The 15,462-nt window shown below is 38.3% G+C and overlaps 1 protein-coding gene across 1 annotated transcript; it reads left to right on the top strand.

Moving 5' to 3' along the window:
* Positions 1 to 3,333: 3,333 nt before the first annotated feature.
* Positions 3,334 to 14,031, top strand: tmem51b (transmembrane protein 51b). Its single transcript, XM_073468691.1, has 3 exons — positions 3,334 to 3,591; positions 10,670 to 11,087; positions 12,525 to 14,031. Exons 2-3 carry the CDS (start codon positions 10,684 to 10,686, stop codon positions 13,003 to 13,005), a joined length of 885 nt encoding a protein of 294 aa, XP_073324792.1. The 5' UTR covers positions 3,334 to 3,591; positions 10,670 to 10,683; the 3' UTR covers positions 13,006 to 14,031.
* The last annotated feature ends 1,431 nt before the right edge of the window (positions 14,032 to 15,462 follow it).

Raw genomic sequence — 15,462 nt, forward strand, 5'->3', positions numbered from 1 at the left:
TTTAGTCAAACAAACACAATGGGCTCACACATTTACGGAAGCCCTAAAGGGCCATGCATTCATACATTTTATTTCCTCTGTTTTCCCGTGATAACGAGTTAATTTCATTTGATCTCGAGAAAACAAATGAAATTAACTCGTTATCTCGAGATCTCGAGTTATTATCTCGAAATAACAACTGCCGTTTTCCCGAGATAACGGGATAATTTTCTCGAGATCTCGAGATAATGAAACTTTGTTTTCCCGAGATAACGATATAATTAATTCGAGATCTTGAGAAAACAAAACGATAGTGTAGTATATTAAATCATTGCAGGAAACATCATTCAGTGTAGCAATGTCAGAGGAGCAGGAGCATATCGATCACCGCGTCACATATCTTTTCAATCAAGGCCTGACACAGGCTGAAATAGCATTATGCCTTGCTATTACAGATAATATACACATTAGTGTGCATAATCTAAAAAGACGGTTAGCAAGGCTTCAGCTATATCGGCGGCGCAATCTAAGTGAGTCTGATGTCGTCGTTAACTACATAGCTGACCAGCTACGAGGTCCCGGGCGTCTCCATAATCTCAGGCCTATCATATCACAGTCATTATCTTGAGATCTCGAATTAATTATATCGTTATCTCGGGAAAACAAAATTTCGTTATCTCGAGATCTCGAGAAAATTATCCCATTATCTCGGGAAAACGGCAGTTGTTATTTCGAGATAATAACTCGAGATCTCGAGAAAACAAATGAAATTAACTTGTTATCACGGGAAAACGGATGAAATAAAATGTATGAATGCATGGCCCTTTAGGGCTTCCGTAACATTTTTAAGAAAGGAAATATTTTCCTTCTTGAACAGAAAAATACAACCACACACCTTCTGAATTCAGGCCAGTTCTTGCACATTCCACCTTTCAGTTGTTTTCTTCTGACTGTCACTGTTGCTAAAACTTTTATTAACAAATAACAAATAAATATGTAGATAAAAATGCAGTTGAATGTTGAGTTTTGAAAGTGAAAATGTAAAAAAGAAATTCAAGCCAATGGCCTCTACTGTTTATACTGTATAAGCACTGAAGAAAAGGCAATACTGTTACTGATAATGTGAGCTAAATTGAGATAATGTAATGATATATTTTGTACAGTTTAATCGTGTTTTGTAACACACAGCTGTGTACAAGTTGCCGTTCTTGAGCATGAAAACACACATTTGAAATGTTACACTGTGCAGCTGAAAGCCTGAGGTTAATCCAAATAGTAGAAAACTGGTTTGTCTGCCACTTTCTGGGCGTCTCCTCCTGTCACTGAGAGACAAGTGGTTTGAGCGCGAAGATTAGACCAGTTCAAACCTGTATGGAGACAGAAGGGAAGGACTCGAACTGTGTTTGTCTGTTAATATGACATTTTTCTGTCCAGCTGTCAGAGCCTCTCATGTACGCCATTAAAGGTGAAATATTGACAAAAGCTGTTTGCATTATAGGCCTGTTGCTGTTGTTTTTTCAAAACGTATGTATTAAAATCTCTGTTAACACATTGACTAAGGATATAATAACTTTATTAGTGAGACTTCACTTATCATCCTGAGACAGTTTTGGAAATATGTGCCTGTATCATAGCTCGTAATTACCCTCTGTCACACTGGCTTCTGTAATAGCTTGTTAAAATCAAAATACCTGTTTGTATTATTCTCCCTTAGTTTGAATGATTTGCTTTTCCTTTTTAAAAAATGTGGCTTTGTTATGTTTAAAATGAGTCTGACACACATTCATATCTTAAAGCTGCCCAGTACGGCCATGTTGAGATTAACTTTAAGGAAGATTAAAATGCAAAAGCTAAAGTAAAAATTACAAATGAACTGTTGTGATATTGTTTTACTCAAGATCATCAGATTATTAACATGCTGCCGCCTGAGCTGAACAGGCGGGGGGTTGATGACCCCCTCAGGGGTGGTAATGAGGGCACATCCGGGGATTGAACCACTAACCTTTTAGTTCTCTAACATTCAGTCTAAAGGCTTTCACTGCCCCTGTAGTGAGGCTACTGCCATCTCAGCTGTCTGCTAAGTGACAACATGTAAGCCCATTTTCATTTCTTGGAAACAGAAGTTGACAAAATCAGTCTCACCACCGTGTCCACCCTGTTTCTGTTCTGGAGCTTTTGATCATTTATCCTGTAACTGTAGTACAAATGTCTATTTTTTGTCACTTTAAGGACTTTGTGTACATTTTGTCTTATAAGGTGAGACTGAACAGTTCCTCTTCTACAATCAAGGATAATGTTTGTGAAGAGAATCACATTTACTTTTAATATTATGATAGTAGCTACTGTACACAGTCATTAGAGGTGAAATGCAATGTGACTATTGCAAATTAATGCAGTTTAAGACATTTTTTCCAGCAAAAATATAAATTATGACCTGGTTCCAGCTTCTCAGCTGTGAGGTTTTTCCTGCATTTCTTTGTCTTAGTGGTAATAAACCGAATTTCTTTAAGTTTTAAGTGTTTTTCAAACAAAACAAGCAATTTGATGATGTTAGGCTCTGGACTATTTCTTTTTTGGCAGTTTTCTGATATTTCACTGGCCAAACTGATTAATAGAGAAAATAAAAGACAGAATACTCACATCCTTGACTTCCTTGTTACAGCAATAATTATAAGTATATACATCATAATAAGAATAATAAGAATAATAAGAATAAGAATAATACAGCCCGACTGATACCTCAGTTGGCCAATGTTATCGGCCGATATTGGCCTATCACAGACAGATTGGTATCAGCGTTTATGTTGTCCGATATGCAGTAAAGACATAATTCAGAAAAAGCTACTTTTTTTTTTAGTTTAATTTTAATTTAAGTTTAATTTTTCAATTCCCAGTGAAGTTTACTGTTTCAGTGCACAAATGTTATTTCAGACAATAAGGTTTATTGTCAAACTGGAAAACATCTTGCCTCCATTACACACGTTTGATAACCATTTTTGAGGGATTGTTGCAAAAAATGTGGGTATTCTGCCCGATATATCAATATCAGAATTTGTATTCCCTAATACAAGTTGTTATTATTATTGTTATTATTATTATTATTATTATTATTATTATTATTATTATTATTATTAACTTTTATTTAGAGCTTTTAGATGTAAATAAATTGAGGTTTTTAAAATCTCTTCTCGTTTTATGGCTACTTAAAACTCGTTAACTACAACGCGAGCTATGTTTTATCTTGATATATTAATTATTGATCCATCGTATTAATCTGTTCCGGGTGTGTCCCAGCCCTCAGAGGAAGTGTACCTGCGCGGCGCTAGGACCCAGCGGAAGCAGGTGGCGGTCACTCTCTCCAGGCAGGAGGACGAGGTGTCGCTGCGGCTGCAGGTTGAACAAAGTTCCTCTTAACTACATTTTCATATCTGCAGCGATAAACATCGCAGGAAAACACAAAGTTTGCGCGACTTTAAAGAACAGAAGTGTGACTCAACCCGCTGCGTCTATGTCTCCTTCCTCTTCCTCCCTGAGACCTTTCTGAAAACACCTGCGTGATTCAGGTAACTCACCGATGAAGAGGGAAGTCCCTGAGCACTGAGCGGTGAAAAGGTAAGGCCTTCTTCCAGATCACCTTCTCACCAGTATCAGTATGAACTCGTGAACGGCTCATAAATGTGTCTGCATGAGGTGTTTTTAATGGGAGCTGTGTGTGGATGAGTCCTCATGAGGCTCCTGTGAGGTGGACATGTCCTCCTCTCAGCTCCGTCTACTTCACACACGGTCAAAGAGTTGGACGGACACACGAGCGCGCTTTAAAAACACTATTACACCATAATATTTAAATGGATTAGCAGTGAATGTTACCCGTTTAATATCCTGTTAGAAACAGCAATTAGACCCGTCATTACAACAGGAGAGACAACTTTTTTTTGTAATGCAGGACGTGTACTGATGTCAAACAGGACACACCCATGTCCTATGGCGGACCGAAACTCCCCAAATCAACAATAAAGGAAGGAGAAAGACATAAATAAGCCGGTGAATGCACCAAAAGTAATATAGAAAATAAAAGTTGGCATTGATTAATTTATAGAAATGTGACATAAATTGTTATTCCTGCTTTTATTTACCTTTTTGTAATAATTCGGCTATTTATTTACTTTTCCACTTTTTGTTTTAATTTATTTAGGACAACATGTTTACGCCACTCACCATTAGTTAGGGATATTGAGATATGGGTGCCTATATGCATGCACATGGCTATGCAATAAAAGTCCAATTAAATGTGTGGCATTAAATAAAAAATATTCACAAAACACAAAATACAAACTCAGATATGTTATGGAATAAACAATCAAGTGAAACACTGAAGTATCCCTAGGTAAATGACTGGTGTGTTTCTGTGTTAGTTTCCCTTTGCATTTCCTCAAATGTACTATTTATCTGTCAAAGCAGATCTGATGAAGCAACATTTCTCTTTTTTAATGTAATTGTTAATAAAATAGTGTCCAATCGTATTCTGGTTTTTGCTGGAATATTGTTTTTAATTATTATTATATATTCATGTATTTCCCCTTTTACACTCTACTCTAGTAGCGCCTTTTTTTTCTTCTCATTACTAGTGGCTCTTCATTTTGTTTGTATGTATGTGCACAAAGGCACACAGGCAGATGTGACATTATAAACAGTCCTGTTGAAGGTTTCATACCATTATGCTGACGGAAAGTTGTTGGTGGAAATGTGTAAAGAAGTGTAGCAACGTGCCAACAAAGGCAGCGAAGAAGACGACCTAGCTGGTAAGAATGTAAGCAATGCAGCTTTAAAATGCTCAGAAGATGAGCTCTGAAAAGGCAGAAAACACCTCGAGGACACACACAATGCAATTTATTGGTAAGAAATGCTAAATGTAAACAAGTTTGTTTGGTTGTAAGAGAACTCCTCAGTGCTCCTTTAATGCACAAGAAGAAAGGCAGCCGTTAGTAAAGCAGAAGGTCAACATGCAGAATCACAGAAATCAAAAGCTTGATACTTGGCTGTCACCAGGCTTTGGCTTGATAATGATGCTAATACAGAGCATGTGGTTCTATACATACCGCAAGCCAGTCATGTGCAGCACATCGGCTTTATGTGTGATGAAAACAGGCACCTAAATGGCAGAATTTTGCAATAAAATAAATCAATCGTATCCTGTTTTATGTCTGAGATTAAACCAGGTGTACCTAAGTAGAGATGCACTGATCCAACTGTTTGCTCTCCTCCATACTTGTTTCAGTACCTCATCAAGAGGAATCTACTGATACTGATCTGACACATTTAAAATCTGTGTCATCGGAATCATTTTTTATTTAAGTTAACCTGAGGCAGGAGATCGCTGTCGCACTAAAGACTGTCGGCGGCCCAACATCACTTAATGAATGTGGCTGATAGCAGAATTTTATGAAGACATTGACCAAGAAATGTGTCAGAGCTGATTCTTATTCAAACTTGATTAGGGTCCAGCTGAAAGGCGGGACATTTAGGACAATAAATTACAAAAGCACAATGGTGTCAAAGAGGAAAAAAGTAAAAATGTGCGCCTTACAAGGAGATGACTGTGGAAATGTCTCCACAACTGGGATTGGTAGTGTGTAGTGGTGTGTTTGATCCATTTCATAAACATGGCTCTGACCCCAATACTGTATCAGATTGGTGCTTCCCTATATCATTAGCAGGTGTGTTAACGCTGGGTAGCACGGCTGAAATGAACATCACAGTATTAACCAGAACATTTTCCCAATATTAATATATCACAATATGACATGTTTGCAAAATAAACCTTAAAATCAGTTTCAATTAGATTTCCTGTAACCCTGTTTTCTTGATGGGGTCACTGTGGATACATGGAGACATGATGAAGCAATGCACATGTTGCACTTAAACAATGATATTAATAAAAGTGCTGTGAATGATAATGAAGGGTATGGATTGGAGTAAAAATAATGGTTAATTTCTGAAATAGGCCGGCACAATAAAGTGGAATCAATATTACTTAAACTATATTAATTACCACAGTGTATTGTACAGCTTAAAGGACGAGTTCACTCACAAATGAAAACTCAGTCGTCATCTACTCGACCTCATGCTCATTGAAAAACAGGTGAAGTTTCGTAATCCACGAAACATTTCTGGAGCTTCACAGCAAAACAGCGTAGATGGGAACTTGTGTCAAAAAACTGAGAAAAGTCTCTGAACGCCCCGAGATCGCATTGTGATTTGAGAAGATGTAATTCGCACCCTTGATGCCTGGTCAAGCTTGTTTGGCCACTTTAGACGGGATGCATGCTAACGCTTTTAGCTTAGCAGCTACAGTGAAGATTTCGGCTTTTATCAAAAGGCGTGCAATAAACATCTTTACAAATCGATTGTGTATCTCTGAGCATCTAGCGAATCGGATTACGCTGGATGAGCTGTAAGAAGCCATTTTATGTTTTTTTCCGGTTATTTTTTTATCTTTTTAAAACAAGTCCCCATCTACTGCAGTTGTTCAATGCTGTAGCACTGTTTTGCTGAGAAGTTCGACTACTAAACTTCATCAGACTTTCAATCGGCATTATGGCGATTAGATGATGATTAAAAAATTTCATTTTTGGGTGAACTCATCCTTTAATATCACACCTAGAATAAGTCAAATAAACTCCAGGAATTAATCTCAGTGAAACAACCCTTAGAGGTAAAAAATAAAGAAATAAAAACAAATGAAAGGAAACTGCAACATGTGTACACCGTGTCAGCAGATTAAGTTTTCTCATTGAACTGATGATGCTGAAACTTTCCGCAGCTCTGGAGTTGAGTTTTTTTTACGTCCCAGATAACTTATTTTTGTAGTTTTCACTGCCGGTCTGCTTGAACTGTTGTTGTGAAATAATAACATGATGCCATCATATCATTACAATATGAGTCCACTGAATGTTGACAGCTGATGGCATCGAATTATGATCTTGCACTGCTGTATTTATTCAGTTACTTGAAGATCTTTCAGGCATGTACAGACTCAGTGTGTGGGCCAGCGTTTACTGTCAATAAGCCTTTAAATTAGCAAAAGCTCAACTGTGGGAATCAAAGTCAAAAGAGGAAACGGCTGCTTCAGTATCACCAGGAAATGCACTGCGATACAGTCATCAACAGCATATTCAACAGACTAAATCACAGCATATTGTTTCTGTACTGTGAAAAAGGAGGCTGAAAAACTCTGATCGAACACAGGCTGAGCTGATCAAATACGAACAACGATTCTGTTCATTGTCTTTCTCTCCTTAAATGTTTTCAAAAACAGATTTTAGTGTACTGTTTAGATGTAGTGCAGTATTGTCTGTTACATACAGTTTCCTGTATGGCAAGCACCGTCCAACTTGCAGCATGTCACCCATCAGTGGAAGTGTGTATTAGTCCGGTGTGGCGCAGTGCATTCTGGTTGTATTAGGTTTTGTATCTTTTCAGCAAAAAGAAACACCACAGCGCTTTCTCTCTGTTTTCACCGTCATGTAACGCCAATCAAAAATATTTGCTTCGATGGCACCGTCAGCCCAGTTTTATGCAAGGGCAAGGGCCATCTTCTCACCGGTGAGTTACTTCTTTAACCACTTCAGGCCAGTATTACAAAAAGACTCACAGTTATTGGTAAAGGACAACTTCATTGAAACATTTATTAGCATTTTAAAATTTTGAACAAGCGTCTTAAAATGACGCCCACAGTCGAGTGTTTACCTAACAGCTCAGTAAGTCATACAGATGCAGGAGGGCGTCTCAGGGCACACAGCTCTTCAAACATTGAGGCTCATTGGCTGGATGACAGCTGCATGTGCATATGACAGCAAACAGTGGATAGTTACGGAGAGGAAAATGTTGCCTGTTGCTGAGCCAGACTTTAATTTAAACAACATGATTATGGATCCACTCTGCCTCGCTGAAGGTAAAGTGAGTGGTTGCAGTACACACAGCAGTGCAACCTCAACCCTGTTGCTGTCCAGGTGTTGACCAGATGCAGGGCTTTTATGGCCACAGTCTACTGTTTTTTTTCTGTATTTTAACAGAGACTTCCTGCAGGAGATCATTTTTTGCACATCTTTCCAAACACTTGACATTGGCTTTAGTTTATCCAACAGTAGAGCACATTTCACTTGAGGCGATCTGCAATGCCACTGGTGGGTCAGGACCTCCAAAAATCGTATTTCTACTCCACAAAATGATTTGTATTTTCGGACTCTCATTTCACTTTTGTATGGAGCAGCACTAGATAGTTTACTCTCCAGGCTTCTAGATATTATTCAAATAAATAAAGTTCTATCACTTTGAGGTAGATTCAGCAACTTTTAGTTTAATAAATAAACAAAATAATCTCACAAAATGTCAAGAAATGAAATAATTTTACACCTACTTTTTACCAAACAGAAAAAGATAAAACTGGACACTTTCTGAATTCAAGTTTCTTTCTTTTTACCAAACTAAGACGAGCTTAATTACCTCATTAACTCATCATAAAACAACCCTCCGTCAAACTCAACATAAACAAAATAAAACTCACCAAAGCAGTCATGGTTTGTTTTTCACCTCACCCGCAATCACCTCTGGTTTGGTCAAAATAAATCCTCACGTGAAAATAGTCTGGCCCTACATGCTGTTTTTACCCACTACTGATGTCCGCGACGCTCTCGCTCCTCTCCCACTGCACAGGTCCCGTGTCCTCTCGTCGCCGCTGATGTCAAAGTCCTGGTCATAGCCGTTGTAAATCCCCTCCATACTGTATCCCCCGTCTTCAAACTGACATCTGTCAGTCTTGGAGGCTGTGTTCAGTCCCAGTTGAGTCGTGTTCATTATCAGGCAGCTGTGATCCGAGGTCCCAAATAACCAATGATAGAGCAGCAAATATTCTACAAATGACACCTTTTTTAAAGGGTGACAAGGAGAAAAAAGGGTCTTAATCCACTGTTTTACTGAAGAATTTCTGGATAAATGTATCTAATAAAGTGCGTATAGATATTATGAAAATGGAGACACAGTAGCAGGAACACCTCCGGTCCACCTTTAATTAAAAAGTGATAGATCAACAAGTAAGCAGCGCTGACTCACCACCTCTCTAACAGTCTTTTATAATTTATCTAAATCACAATCTGTTCCTGTGTGATTCACTGTACTGTATATTTCACAACGAACACTGAGTAATATGTTTGCATATATTGCAGTCGTGCTGGTAAAATACCATCATCATTAACATGATCATTTTTGTGTCGCTCCATTCCTTTGAGTGTGAGTCATTCCTCTCAATGATACTGTCTCTCAGCTTCGTGTTTATCATGTTAAGACATGTCGACCTTCCACTGCACATCTCCAAACCTGTTTTCTCACCACACGTGACGTTTTATTCTTGATAACGTGTTTCCCTGCTGTCTCATTACTGTCACTCAGAAATTTGGCAGATTCTGGCCTCTTTTTTTTTTCAGTGTTGAGAATATAGAAACCGTAAAGTAAGGTAGATGATGCAGAAGGTCAATCAGGACACTTGCATTGAGATTTTTGCAGCAATAAAATGCCTCATAGTTTGGCCACGTGGCTCTGCTCACACATGGATTCTCATGCTGTAAAATAAATGCTGTAACACAGATGGAGGCTGAGAGGTGAAGGGAGTGAAGCAGTGGTGTGACAGGAAGTGTGCTGTCTGTTGAACAGATTGAAATGTATGTACATATACACAGATACAATGATTATCATATTTTTATATGGACTTTGTAGTGTTTGAGAGAGGTCCTTGGTCCAGGTAACCATGTGACTATAAAGCAACCCAATGACGAGAATAAATGTCGGAAATGTACGTTTCTGCAAACCACGGATTTGTTGCAACTTTATTTTTCCTTATGTTCACTTTTCAAGTTTATGTTGTGACAAAGCTGTGCTTATGGTCTGGTTAGGTTTAGGCACACAAGACACTTGGTTACGGTTAGAAAAAGACCTGTTTTTTTTTTTTTTGCCACAAACAGTAGCTGCGTTTGATGGAGCCTCATAATCAGATTACAGTTGATTTAAAAGCAGAATAGAAATGATCCGTATATACACCTCAATTAGAATAAACAGCCACAAACAAACAAAATTCCAATCGGAACGTGAACGTGTAGCGACGTGTCTTTCTCCGCTTACCAGAGATGACAGCTTCTGGTGAACTGGTCTACTGTGGAGTTTGTTTTTGATACAAAACTCTTTAAGCTAACATAGACATTGAAAGATATCCATCTTCAGGACAGAGAGCTGATCAAACATCCCATCCATTGTCAACAGTTGACCCAAAAATCCTGTTTTGGACTGTTACGAAACTGTAATAGCCATTTTACAGACACGAAACTAATCAGTTACACAAGAAAATAATTGCCAGAATAATTTTAAATAATCTGTAGTGACAGTGCTACATTTGATAATAAGTCTGCTTCTATGCCCGCCTGAACCTCCATGAGGCTCTATTGAAGCATTAGCTGATGATTTTATTTATTTATTTATTTATTGGTTATATTAAACCTAAAATATAATTGTAACTACCTTTTAATTCCCTTAGTCTTGGAAGCACAACTCACTGTTTTCGAGCCATCTATTCACCACAAGAGTTGTCGACTGCCTTCTTGTCTCCTTATTTATGGTCTTTTCTCGCTGTATGTGTCTGTTGCAGTTTGTCCTGCGGGGATGTGTTCCAGTCGGGGTTTATGTGGCGGCAGCGACCGTCCCAACAGATCCTCCAGCTCAGAGGGCACCGGCTCGGGCGCTCACTATGCCCTGTGCGCTCTGGGAGTGGGACTCGTCGCCCTGGGTATTGTCATGATCGTGTGGACTGTGATACCAATGGATGGAGAGAACAACTCAGGCAACTCCACCACATTGGGGGCCGATGATAATGACGACGGCGGCGGCACAGACACCACAAGGTCTTCGACAGTGGCGATGGTGCTGGTTGGAGTCGGAGCAGCCTTGTTGCTTTTATCAATTTGCCTAGGCGTGAGGAACAAGAGGAACGCACGCAACAGAAGTAACCAGCCAGCGGCAGCAGGAGGCCTGCTCATGGACCATGTGGCGGGGCAGGAGGCAGAATCGTGAGTCATCACTTTTCATCTGTTTTATAATTTTTCTCAGCTGTTGTCATTCTGGAATATATTAAGCCACTTTCAATCAATTAATCAATCAAACAAACTTTGATTTATATAGCATCAGCCATACATCAAATGCAACTCCAAGTGCTTAACATAAAAAACAGTTCAAGAGTATTCATTTAGGATTTGAAAAATCTTTACTTAGGTGGCATCTGGTAGTAGCATTCCCTCCTAAACCGACCTAGGAACAATTGAATGTAAAAGCAACACACAGACTGCACCAGTTATCATTGGGCTTGTTTGATTTATGTACAGCCCTGATTAAAACAACAAACAAAAATGAAACAGAATGTGATAATTTGCAAATCCTCGACGTGCTTATTCAGAAGTTGATGCCAGCAACACGTTTCAAATAAGTTAGTTCAGGGGCAACTAAAGACTGAAAAGTTGTATAATGCTTCAAAATAAAAAAAACACCCGTTTGAAAAATGAACGGTCACGTTGTTCAGTATCTGCTGGATGTTAAACTATTGGGGTGTCATGATTTACGGTACTAAATTGCAAATCGATTGAAATTAACTCGATTTTTATCAAAAAAAAACAAAACTTTAAAGACAACACAGCTAGCTACCAGCAGCCTGCAGCTGCACCACCAGAAACGTATCCCATGTGCACGAAGACAAACAGCTCACTGGTGCCAAAGGAAACTTGACAGCGTTGCAGATGCTTCAGAGACGCTTTGACTTCTTTGAGAACAGGGTTTACTCATGGGGGATGAACTGAAGTGATGATATTGCCAGAGATCCTGTATTGATTTGCTTGGGAAGAGGGTTTACTCGGGACAGGTTTGAGAAACAGAACTTTGGAACAAACTGAATTTCTATCTCTTGCTGTTTACTGTTGAATCCCCGCAGCGTGGGAGAGGAGAGAAGAAAGAGAAGATGACTGGCTGCTCTATTTAACACAATGCAGGCAAAAATTGTGTCGGGTCCTCTTGGAAAACAGGAGAAAAAAGGGTGATTCTAATGGCAATTCAGGCACCCCAAAAAGGAAAATATGAGGAATTAAATATCAAATATTATTTAATATATCGACTTTATTGTTGTGGCTAAATCATTAAAAAAAGCCAACATGTTTCACCCATTAGGACTTCATCATGGCTCTGCAGTATTTTTTTGTTGAACTGAATATTATTGAAAACTTCCCTCACCCGTACCTGCACAGTCAAACTGTGGCTATGCACAAATTTTGTACAGTAAGGTACTGTTATATATATCTATATCTATCTATCTATCTACATACATTCTATACAGCACAATACTGTAATATTTGTACAGTGATAAACTGTAGTTATAGATTACAGTAGGGAAACTGTACAGCAGTTTCCGTCTTGTGTTACTCTGCACTTTTTCACTGAGGTTCTTCTGCATTCTTTTGCAGAGCTGTAGACCCGACCACATTCACTGTGCCGAGCTACGAGGAGGTCGTCGGCACCGGCGACTACCCTGTCCGCAACAGCAACCTTCGCCAAAGCACCTCCCAGCTGCCGTCCTACGAGGACATCATAGCTGCTGTGGAAAACGAGGGAGCAGAGCCCACCAACAACCCCACTGAGGACACCCCTCTGAACGATCAGACACCAGCTCCCACTCAACCCACCGCAGAGCCCCAGGCCGACCCACCTGGCCTGAGATCAAACCCGAGCCTGCCCGGCCGTAGCACCAGCCGGGCCAGCCGCTTACTGCGGCCCCTCCGGGTGAGGAGGATCAAGTCAGACAAACTGCACCTGAAGGACTTCCGCCTCCAAATCCGCACCCCCACACAGAATCCAGTGACCATCGAGCCCATCACTCCACCGCCGCAGTATGACAATAAGATGCCTGAGTTACAGCCGGGTAGTGTCTCTGTTCCAGATGAATAAAAATATCCCCGTGTTAAATGGACTAATGAAAACACTTCTGAGAACCCACTTTCAAGGTTGGTGTTAAGTAGGTTAAATGATGCTGCGAGCAGCCCGATGGAGGCCGTGCAGAAATGAGAATATTTCAAGAGAATCTTCATCACGGGAGCTTGTGATCGGCATATTTATTCAGTTGTAACGCATAAATAAGTCTGTGTGAAAGGATCTGCTTTTTGTTTTAAGCATTGTCATAACTTATATCAAACATAGGACAGCCTGATCTCTTTAACTCCTTCAGTATGTTTTTCACCTTAGCAGGAATAATTATTGTTGCTGTATGTTGGTTCTGATTAGTTGTTGAATTAATTATGGAGATATAAGAAATATGTTGTGTTTTAAAGGGGGAAAAGGGAAACTAATTACCTGGGAGATTTAAAGTGGTATTACATATTATAATATAAAAATATCAATAGATGTTCAACAATCTTTTTGGGATTTGTAACTGAAGAAAATGCACTGAGGCCAAATATATGACGTATCAGCTGTTTGTTTGTGAGGTTTTTTTTTGTAAGCTGTTTTTTAAAATCTATTGTGTTCAACAAAGTGGTTCTTGAAAATAACAATGTGTACTGGAAACACTGGGAACATTTATACCTTGTGCCAGTAAAACCAGAACTACTGAACATTCTGGTAAGGAATCTGGCATAAAAGACTAAACATGCATTGTTGCGTAGGACTTTTAAAAATGTTTGTACATTTAAACTATCTTGAAATATTTGGTAAAAATAAATGTTTTTTTTTCTTTTAGGATCATGTCAAGATTTTATATTATTGTTGAAAAATGTCACTGAAAATGAGTTTATTCCTCAAAGATCATCTTAGATGCCAAGAGCAGCAAAAGGAAGTGTTACCTCTGGGTTGGTTGGCGCTCCATCTTCTGATGATTTGTCTTGATCGCATGCTGTAAGTTTGATAGAGCTGAATTTGTTGTGAAAGAGATTAATATTGTCTTTGTACCTGCAGTTAATAAAACTGTAACTAACTGTAGACGTATGCTTTGTTCTTTTCTTGATAAACCTTATTTATTGCATTGATTTCCATGTGTCTAAACTTACATTGGTTAATATTTGGCGCCCTCCAGTGGCTAAAAAAGGTTAAATAAAAACATAGATGAATGTAAAGCTGTACAGTTGCCCCAGTGTTATTGCATCTAAACAGGTTATCAGCTGAGATTGAATAAGAACAAAAATAGTTGTGCAAGGTGTGAAATAACTGCTACTGTATGAGTGAGGTGAGGTGTAAATTGATGAGCCTTTTTATTAATATCAGATGGCTCCTCACTTAGTGAAAGTGACACATAACCCTTAGATGCCAACGCCATTGAAATATACACTCTTCTGTAAAGGGAAGATAATGAACGTATTAAAAAAAAACTTAGTTTATAAAGTTTATATCATAGATACAATAGTACAGGGGAGCCCAAACTTTCCCCCTTAATTAGATGGGCAAAGCGGAAACTAAGTGGTGGACTACAGACCAAAAGTAAACACCTATTGTATTGTATTGTATTGTATTGTATTGTACAGTGTTGTATTGTTAAAATGTAAAAAGGTTCCAGGATCCCAAGTTCCCTTAAATGACTGACTTCCCTTGCAAAGCGTCTCTTTGTCTGCTGTGCTCATACTAAAATAAATTATTCATCATTTCAGATTCTATATATTTAAAAAGCATTTTTACCCCACAAAAATAAAACGGCATAAACTTTATTACAAATTTTAAAACTCTTGAAACATTTGGCAGTTCAAACTCAACCTTACTTTGGCGAGTAGCAGTGCTTATTTATGATTTTAAACACATGGGAATATGACAGAATAAAAAGCACAGAGCATCAATACTTTTTACTTCAGCTTTCATTTGAGTGAGAATTTGTCGTTCTGAGGTCACAGATAACCACACGTATCCAGTCTGAAAATAATGAAGTACAACAATGTAATTTTCTTTAAAAGTAAAATTAGTAAAGTATTAGTAAAAGAAGTAAGTTGATAAAAAGTTTAAAAGTAAAAGAACATAATGTCTCCATGCTTTCATTTATAGAGGAACTATTCAAATGATATTCTTCAACAAAAGTAGATTACAAGTAAAACTGAAAATGTTACTAAAGCAAAAATACAGAAGTATTATCACCAAAATGTCCTTAAAATACCAACAATAAGAGTTACAAATCATATAAGAAAACCATAAACGCTGATGCATCGATGCATAAGTAGCATTTTACTGTTGAAGTACCAGTGATGGAACGAAACTAAGTACATTTACTGAAGTACATTTTAGAGGCAAATATTATACTTTTTACTCAACTATATTTATTTGATAAGTTACTAGTTACTTTGCAGATTACATACTGCATCAGAGCCAAAGCAGATCATTTTTACATTATTTTATCGTCAATCAGATTTAAAAAATCACTGATAATTATCA

Source organism: Pagrus major, chromosome 6 (genome assembly GCF_040436345.1).
Source record: "Pagrus major chromosome 6, Pma_NU_1.0".
Taxonomy (NCBI): Eukaryota; Metazoa; Chordata; class Actinopteri; order Spariformes; family Sparidae; genus Pagrus; species Pagrus major.

Excerpts from the sequence above, each read along its gene's own strand:
- tmem51b (XM_073468691.1), top strand. The coding sequence starts at position 10,684 with ATGTGTTCCAGTCGGGGTTTATGTGGCGGCAGCGACCGTCCCAACAGA. Across the intron at positions 11,088-12,524 it reads GCGGGGCAGGAGGCAGAATC|AGCTGTAGACCCGACCACAT; the intron begins GTGAGTCATCAC and ends ATTCTTTTGCAG.